At 57.4% G+C, this 9,038-nt stretch overlaps 1 protein-coding gene across 1 annotated transcript; it reads right to left on the bottom strand.

The window, feature by feature from the left end:
• Window positions 1-3,895: 3,895 nt before the first annotated feature.
• Pou3f1 (POU class 3 homeobox 1) lies at window positions 3,896-6,853 on the bottom strand. The gene has a single exon (XM_052717925.1). It carries the CDS (start codon window positions 6,830-6,832, stop codon window positions 5,477-5,479), a length of 1,356 nt encoding a protein of 451 aa, XP_052573885.1. The 5' UTR covers window positions 6,833-6,853; the 3' UTR covers window positions 3,896-5,476.
• Window positions 6,854-9,038: the final 2,185 nt, after the last annotated feature.

The raw sequence follows: 9,038 nt of genomic DNA on the forward strand, positions 1-9,038 counted from the left end.
TGTGTGAGAGAGAGAGAGAGAGAGAGAGAGAGAGAGAGAGAGAGAGAGAGAGAGAGAGAGAGAGATCAGGAGGCTGTGACTAGGTGAAACTGGGTTCATCATAGGGCCACGTGGGGGCCTGTGCATAGCTAGGTTTTACTGTTCAAGGATAATGGCGGAATGGGTAGAGCTAATTGCTGTGTGTGTTTGTATATATACACACGCATATGTATGTGTGGGGGTGTGTGTTTAAAAAATAAGATCACACATACATACAAACACACAGCCTAACTTTAATTATCTGAAAGGAACAGAAAGAGATCTGGGAGGAGCTGGGGCAATGATGGGCAGGGATGTATTTAGAAAGTGGTTTGTGGGGTAAGTGCTTAGAAATCTTGAAAGGAGAGGGCCTGGCTAAACGTGGCAGTGGATGGTGGTGTGTATTTAACCAAATAGTACATGGGCCAGGTACCTGGACTCCCAAGAGCTCAGTGCCAACCACCAGAAAGCTGGGTCTGGATGGGGGAAGGGTAGTGTGGGTAAAATCGTGTGTGTGTGTGTGTGTGTGTGTGTGTGTGTGTGTGTGTGTGTGTGTAAGCTGTTGATCTGGTGAGAGGAGTGGTGGGGAAGTGTGTGAGTAGGAGAGATGGAAGAGGCAGTGTGTGGTAGTGGGTTTCTGAGCGTGGCTGTGTGAGTGGACAGTTGGTAGATGGAAAGGGAAAGCTCACAGGCATATTTTTGTCTGTGTGTGAAGCAGGATTGCTTCCTTTGGGGCCTGAAGTCAGCTCTGCTCTAGCTGGCAAAGCCTGTGGAGTAATCACCTTGAAGTTGACTTGGGAGGAGGCATACTCAACAATGAGATGTTTCTGGTGACTGGTGTCATGTCCCAGCTCCGAGACCAATAGAGGGCAGTCCTCTCACATGGAGCCTTGAGCGGCACCAGGGAACCCTGGCAGACCTAGCAAACACAAACTCCCGGGCCTTCACGTAGGACAGGAGAGGACAAAACTGAAGTGTCTCTAAGCCATCTCTGGCATCTCTAATCTGAGACCCTGGGAAGATCTTCTTGGCTAAACTTATGGGAGTAAGCTGGGCCAGATAACCCCCTCTTGCTCTACCCTCTGCCTGGGTGGTTCTCCTTTCAAATGGAGCTCAAGCCTTGCTGTGGAGAGTTCAGGAAGGAAGAAGACTGGCCCTGGGTGGGTCACATTAATTTATCTTCCCCTCCGCAGTCCCTGAGCCTGTCTAGAAACTTCCAAGTGGCTCCAAGTGGGCAGTTGCGGTTAGGAGTCAGGTAGACCATTCTAGGGATAAGGGATGGTTGCTTGGGACTTACTGCCAGGCAACACAGAAGGTCATATAACCTGGGGCAGCAGGTGAGGGAGAATATCAGTGTGCTCAGTGCTCAGGACAGGGCTTGCCTTCATGACCACGGTGACCAGGTAACCACGATAGCTACCTTCCTTCTTTTTAGTGTTAACAGCCCCTTACCCCTGCAAATGCTCTGGATCCGATTTTCAATATAATATGGATCCCCCCTACCACGTGGCTCTGGGATCAGCCCTGGATTTTCACACATGAAACAGAATACATAAACATCAGCAGGTGGATGTTCTCATGGGACCCGTCAAGTTCTGCCAATCCGTGGCTACATGATTACAAGAAATAATTTTGTTTGAGTGTAAGAGGTGAGAGAGAGTCTCTGAAATTCCAAGTTGGCCGTGGAAAGTTGGGCTTCTTTAAGATTGGGGACACGTGCCACTCTTGGACAAATGAGAAGTCTGGGGAACTCTGGAGCAAGCAGGTAGACGGACCTGCATACAGGAAATACAGAAGCCTACAACTGATGTGCCTTTCTTAAACTATTTTGCCAAGGGATTAGGACCCTAGGTTCCCAGGTTGTCTGGAGCAGGAGTCTGGAGGAAGAAGCCCTAGGGCCTTCTGCTGTGAAGGGGTTATCACTGGGTAGCTACCCCGAGCTGGTGTCTCATTAAGCAAAATCCTTGCACTGCAAGATTTTCTCCCACCCCCTTCCCCACCTTTCTCTCCTTTTTGTTCTACTCCTCAGCTGCCACGGGTTCTTGGGAGGGAGGCTGCATTGTTTTGCTATTTTTGAGTTGACTTGCTGAAATAATAAGCCCACCCTCTTGTACAAGATTAAGCAGACAATTAGGAAATCAATCAATCAATTGGTGTCAGCTGTAGGCAAGAGGCCAGTGAAAGGCCCCTGTCTTCCCCAAGGCCTTTCCAATCTCAAAACCGGCAGAGACTCGGCTGACAGGGGCTGGGAAGCCAAGTTTCCTTTGCTTCCATTTTGGGACCCTCCAAGGCAGGGACAAACCCAGGGGTGGAGAACTAGGGCGTTGGGAGGAATATGGGATGGCTTCAAAGTTTTGTATTTAATGGAGCACGAAATAAGAAGCTGAGGTAGGGTGGTCAACGACTGTGCCATCGCCCCGCTGGCCCACAAGTCTCTGTCTCTTCCTTGAGAAGCACTAGGAGGCTCAGCAGGGACAGGAGAGACAGCAGGGACTCTGGTGCCCATCACAGGGCTATTCATGAACTAAAAGAAATAATTAAAAAAATTAAAAAGAGCAGAGAGTGAGCTGAGCTTTTGGAAAATGCAGGCGCCTTTGTGCCTGGAGAGACAAGACCTCCTTGGACTCAAGGGGCAGAACCTAGAAAAGCCACCAGGATCCAGCATGGTTATCCCAAGGTCCCAGCCCAGCCAGGAAGCACCAGTTTGGGCTCCTGACACACCTGACTCCAGGAATCACTCAGCCCACCAGCTAGAGCCAAGGGCTCTCCAAAGGCCCAGACTTGAGCAGCTTCTGGGGCCTGCAAGCCTACATATACCCCTGCAGCAGGGATACACCTTTCTCCCCAGACAAGCCACTGTGCCTTCAAGCTTTGCTCCACAGAGTAGGAGGGACCTGGTATGATTTCTCCTGAGAAGGGAGAAGAACCATGGACTACGGTAGAAACGGGAAGAGTCTGAAAGGAGGAACATATCTTGACTGGGATGCCAGCCTCCTTGGGTTTTGAGCTGAATTGAGACCTGCCCCCAGTATAGGGGCTCTCTGAGGGGATGCTGCCACAGAAGAATTAAGAGAACATCTCAGACGTTTCCCCTTCAGGTCCCGATGCACAGCCCTGCGGTCTCCCTTCCATCAGCACACTCTTCTCTCCCCTCTGTGCTGCTCCTCGGTGTCTGCCCTAGGAGATGTAGCAAGCCTCTGCCACACCATGGTTTGCATCCCTACTTCTCTCCAAGAGTGGCTGGGACTGGTGGTTTGTTTGCAGAGCAGACCTAGATTTGTCCAAGCAGACAGGCAGGACTCCCTCCCAAGCCGACTTAGTCACGCAGGACCACTGAATGGACCTCAGTCTGAACTCCCGCCAGATGTCCCATGTATCTAGGTGGGCTTGGGTACCATTTGTTTGGATGGAGAACTAGTTGGGATAGGATGGAAGAGCTTGACCAGGTTCCCAGTTGCCCCATGATGATGAAACTTGGCTTGGACCCCGCACATGGAGTGCAAGGTGAAATCAATGTTAGGGGTTGGGGGTTTCAGGCCAGGGAAACAAATCCAAGGTTGGTAATCCAGGAAGAGATGAGTGGCTTCTTTGGCTCTGACCCCCAAGTTCCATGTGGTGTCAATGGTTTCCTGTCCTAGGCCCTGATCTAGTCTCAGGACAATGGGAAAGGGATGTGATTCATTTTCTCTAGACTGGTGTGCTTGGGCCAGGCGCCCGACTGTTTGACCAAGCAACAGGCAGTCCTGATACCAACCCGGAAGAAGGCTGGTGGTTCCTCTCCTCTCTGAGCCCAGAACTTCAGGAGAAGGGACTAGGTAAGGGAGTCTCACCCCTTCCCACAAAACAAGCCCTAGCAGTAAAGAGAACAGGACACAGCCCTGGGATACATGTTTATGTGAGTAATAAAATATTTACTATAACATAAATATAAAGGGAACTTCCCAGTCTACATTATTTTTTTGCAATAAAGATACAAAGAGAATGCACCAAACATTGTTCCAAAAATAATAAAAATAACAAAATTTAAGCTCAAACCTTAACAAACAGATGAAGAGATGGTGAAGGGGGAAGCTCCGAACACATCCAGAAAATAAATAGAGATGGGTCAGAAATCAGGAAACCATATTAAAATATCTTTTTCGGTTTAGTCGGGTGTACAAAACCCTTTAGGATGGGGAGGGGCAACAACCCAGAAAACCAAAAAATAAAAACCAAGCACAAAATGTTTCTTCCCCCCCCTTGCCAGTGTGTACATATCTCACATATTTACATGGTTCCCACCTCACCCCAAATTTGGAGAATTTCTCTCCAGGGTTCCCCCAGCATCCCGAGGGGGCTGGAAAGAGAGCAGGTGGAAGCGGTAGGGAATCAGGCGGAAGGTTCTTGGGGGGGCATGGTTTATTTCTACAGCTGGTTAAAAAATAGTTCCAACTTTTCCAAGTTTCGTTCGTTAAGGCCAGGAGGGGCAGGGCCCGGCGGGGAAGCGACGGCCCGCGGTGCGTGCTCGGTCTTGCGGGTGGAGATGCCCCTTCCCACCCGGGTGTGCGTGGGAGCGCAGACCCTCTCCGCTAGGCCAGGAACCGAGCCCAGGGCTCGGGTAAAACGAAACGAAAATGAACACTCAAAAATTTTTTTTGTTAGTTTTTTTTGTTTGTTTTTGTTTTGCGTTCTTGGAGGAAGGAGGAGAGGGTAAGAGAAAGGGAAAATAAATTAGGCTAGATTAAAGCTTTGGCTATTTCCTGCTTTTATACACAGATGCGGCTCTCGCGGCCTCCCCTCCGGGGCCCCGATAAATACAGTATACAGCGATTTAAATTAAGGGCGCGGGCGGAGTTAGAAGGACCCCAGGAGCCGAGAGGCTCCACGAATAAATAAAAACCGTAAAAAACCAAGCCCGGAGAAAGGGTGAGGGGGTGGGGCGCATCCTGGTGCGAGAGAAGAGGCGCGGAGAGAATAAAGTGACAGCCCCCCACCCGTGACCTGCAGGCTACGGGGAGTCCTGAGCCCGGGAGAGCTGCTGGGGACGCTCCTCTCTTCGTCCTTTTCTCCCGGGAATCCCTAACCCCGCACCGCGTTACCTTTCGCTGTGGGGAGGCCGCTGCCGGGATCCGGCCCCGAACAGCCCGGGGGCAGGGGCGGGGGTCGTCGAGGGTATGGGGACAGGGAGCAGGCAGTGGGCAGAGGGCGCCCAGACTGAGTTGGCGCATTCCGGATCTTCGCTGCTCTCTCCCGGGACTCGGGCGACACAGCCCCACGGCCGCCCTTCGCCGCTCGCCGGAGAGGGGTTCGGTCCCGGGTGTTTGGTTTTGTTTAAAAGTTTCTGGGCTTTTTTTTTTCCTTTTTGTAAAATCCAAAGCAACCGAATAAACAACAACAACAACAAAAAAGAGTCCAGGCCGCGCGGGCTGACTGCGCGCTGGAGGCACCGCTGCGCCCGTGGAGAACACAGCCCGCAGGGTCACTGCACTGAGCCGGGCAGTGTGTGGTGGTGGTGGTGGTGCAGCGCAGCCGGAGGGGGTGGCGGGGGCGCAGAGGGTGGCGACGCGCCGCCCCCACCAGGCCCCAGCTCCCCAGGCGCGTAAACGTCGTCCATGGGCGGGTGGCCCGCGCCGGCCGCGGGGGTCATGCGCTTCTCCTTCTGCCGCCGGTTGCAGAACCAGACACGCACCACCTCCTTCTCCAGCTGCAGGCTGTCGGCCAGGCCGGTGATCTCGTGCGCAGAAGGCTTGGGACACTTGAGAAAGTGGCTCTCGAGCGCGCCTTTGACCCCCACCTCAATGGACGTGCGCTTCTTGCGCTTGCGGCCCTGCGCCGCGATCTTGTCCAGGTTGGTGGGACTGCCGCTGGACGAGTCGGTCTCCTCCAGCCACTTGTTGAGCAGCGGCTTGAGCTTGCACATGTTCTTGAAGCTCAGCTGCAGGGCCTCGAAGCGGCAGATGGTGGTCTGCGAGAACACGTTACCGTAGAGTGTGCCTAGCGCCAGCCCCACGTCGGCCTGGGTGAAGCCCAGCTTGATGCGCCGTTGCTTGAACTGCTTGGCGAACTGCTCCAGGTCGTCGGAGCTGGGAGCATCCTCGTCCGAGTGCTCGCCCACCGACGAGCCACCACCGCCCGCGCCTGGGTGCAGGTGCGCCGCCGCCGCGTGCAGGCCGCCCGCGTGTGCATGTCCGTGTGCGTGTCCGTGTGCGCCCAGGTGCGGCGGCGGCGACGGCTCCAGCTGTGCCTCGTGGCCGTCCTCGTGCAGCGCGTGGTGCAGGCCAGGTCCCGCGCCGCCACCGCCCGCCGCCAGCATCCCGGCCAGGCCGCCGCCGCCGCCACCGGGGTAGGCCGCCTGCGCGTACAGCCCCAGCGGCTGGGGTTGGTGGCCCCCACCGGCCCCGGGCGACGGCGACATGGCGGGGCCCAGGTGGTGCGCTGTGCCGCTCTGTGCCCATGCCGCGCCCGCGTGGGCCGCCCCTTGGTGCACCAAGCGGGCGTGGAAACCTCCGCCGCCGCCGCCGTCGTCGGCTCGGCCGGTGCCGCCACCGCCCGCCTTGCCGTGTTCCAGGTGCGGGCCGCCGGTCCAGTCGCCGCCGCCGCCTCCTCCCGTGGGTAGCCACTGGGGGTGCGCTAGGCCCACGGGGTGGCCCGCGCCCGCGCCCAGCCACTCGTGGTGCATCAGCTTCTGCACTTCGCGGTACGCGGCCCCCGCGTGCAGCCTCTCGGCGGCCGCCGCCGCTGCCGCCGCCGCTGCGGCATCGGGATGCATGAGCGGCCCGGTGCCGCCGGCTCCGCCGCCGGGGCCCCGCGGCAGGTACTGCGCGGTGGTGGCCATGCCGCCCCGCGCCCTGCGCCGCGCCGCCGCCGCCGCCGCCTCGCTCCGTCTGCGGGCCCCGCCGCCGCGCTCCGCCGGCTTAAAGCCGGGACCCGCTGGGCGCTCTTGAGCCCCACCCCTCCCGCCGCCCATTGGCTGCCCGCGGAGCCGCCTCCCGCCCCCCGGCCCCGGCCTCCGCCCCCCGCGCCCGCCCGCCGCCGGGGCCTGGAGCCCAGAGCTCGCCATTGGGCCTTGCTGCCGGGGTCCCGCGCGCCGGCCGTGCTGATTGGCCGCTGGTGCTTCATTCATGACCCCCCCCTACACCGTCCGCGTACACATTCACGCCCCGGGGGCGCGGCCGCCACGTGGGGAGTGGCGCGGGGGTGGCACTGGGACCGCACCCCCTCTGGTCCCCGCTGCGTGGGCCCCGCTTTCCCCGCAGCGCGGGAGACTCGGAGCCCGGTCGGTCCCATGTTCCACACAAGCTGAATTTCCTCCCGCATCCCAGTGGGGCGGGGGATTGCGGGCTCCGGGAGGCGCTCCGGCTCCGAGCAGAGACTCAGCCCGGCACTCGTCCCTGCGCTGCGCCGCTGCCTGCGGGCCAGGATCCCGCGAGTGTGGGCTGCAGCGAGAGCGAGGCGGCGTGGCTTCCCGGCTCGGTACCGCGCGGCTGCTCACCTCCGCGGCCTCGCCTCTTGCGGCATCCAGGTCGCACCGTGCGCTCCCCTTCGCGCCGCTCCCACAGTCTCTGTCTTTCCCCTTCTCTCTCTAGACTCAACGTCACAACTATTCGGACCTCTGCGGCCCTGAAAGTGCAGCAGGAACGGACAGAGTTGGATCGGCTCGGGCTTCACGCCTTTCGCCGGCTCTCCTTCCTTCTCCTGGGCACCGAGGCCAGGTGAGTACCGCGTGGGCGGTACCGCGCCAGGACAGCGGGCGGCAGAGGTTCAACGCGGAGATGCTAGCTCCGGTAACCCGCTGTGCTCCGGGGTTCTGGAATGAGAGGACCTCGAGGTGGAGACTGGTTCCGGAGAAAGCACCACCAGTGGGTGGGGGCTGGACACTGGGCCCTGTCCTGTTCTGCTGTAGCCTTTTCGTGATGTTTCCTCCCAGCTTGAACCGGTTGTCGGTCATTGACCCTGGTTATGATGGGGTCATACAGGCGGGAAACTTGCAGAAGAGGACGGGTGGACTGACTCAGGGAAGGACAGTTTAGAAATCCAATGTGTAGGCTGGCAGCTGTCCAGCCTCCCGTGGAGCCAACTCGGACTTGTCTGGTAGGGAATTGAGATCGAGGTGTCCTTGGTGGAGAAGTGGACAGTGGGATGCGGCCAATCTGTTCATCCCTGCCCGTGTTTGGAGTCCCCCCTAAGGATCCTTAGTGGAGCAGGGCCTCAGCTGCAGCTGGTCTGTGCTGCTTTACCCTACATGGCTCAATACTTTGCCTGTTTCGGCTCTGGGTTTCAGTCCACTGCTAGATCTTCTTCTGCCCCTAATCTTGCTTCAGGGTGATTTAGAGGTCCCAGGGTGCCCAGCTGGGGGCCTAGCTAGGGCCTTACTGGACAAGTCCACTCAGGACTGTGGAATGAAGCCTATGCATCTGAAGAAAGAATCCAAGGGCTCTGAAGGCAGCTGCTGTGGGGATGATCTCAGGGAACAAAGGGGACAGTGGTAAGAGTTACCCTGGGTGTAGACAGTGTCCTCTGAGCCCTGAATGCCCCACAGCTCCTGGCTAGCCCCCAAGGGAGGAATGGAAGAGGTCAGGACTGTCTGATTACTGAACAGGCATCTTCAGGTCCCGTTCTAGCTGCAGGAGTTATGATGGATTCTGGCGTCTGAACCCAGATAGGAAGGCTGGGTTTTCCTGGATCTGGGTCCAGGAAGTAGTCACCTTGAGGCAGCTCAGGTTCTCTTGGTCCACTTACCTGGTTAAGCTTTCTCCCAGACCTAAGAAGTGCAGGACCAAGGCTCGGAGTCCTATAGCTGAAGTTTCTAGTGCCAGCCCTCACCAGGCCTGCGTTCCTCTGAAGACTGGGCTCAAACCACAGCTTCCTCTGACTTTCCGGTTGGAGCACTCTGATCTCTTTTCTCTAAATTTGGTTTCCCTTTTTGTAAATTGGGACTGACGATATCTGACAGTCCTCCTGTCTCTCTAAGGTGGGCAGAGAGTGGTATGAGACAGTGGGGGTGCCCCGCCCCCTCCCCCCCCACAAAGGACTTTTGGCCT

Source organism: Peromyscus californicus, unplaced genomic scaffold, assembly GCF_007827085.1.
Source record: "Peromyscus californicus insignis strain IS unplaced genomic scaffold, ASM782708v3 Scaffold_5__1_contigs__length_169319896, whole genome shotgun sequence".
In the NCBI taxonomy this organism is placed as follows: Eukaryota; Metazoa; Chordata; class Mammalia; order Rodentia; family Cricetidae; genus Peromyscus; species Peromyscus californicus.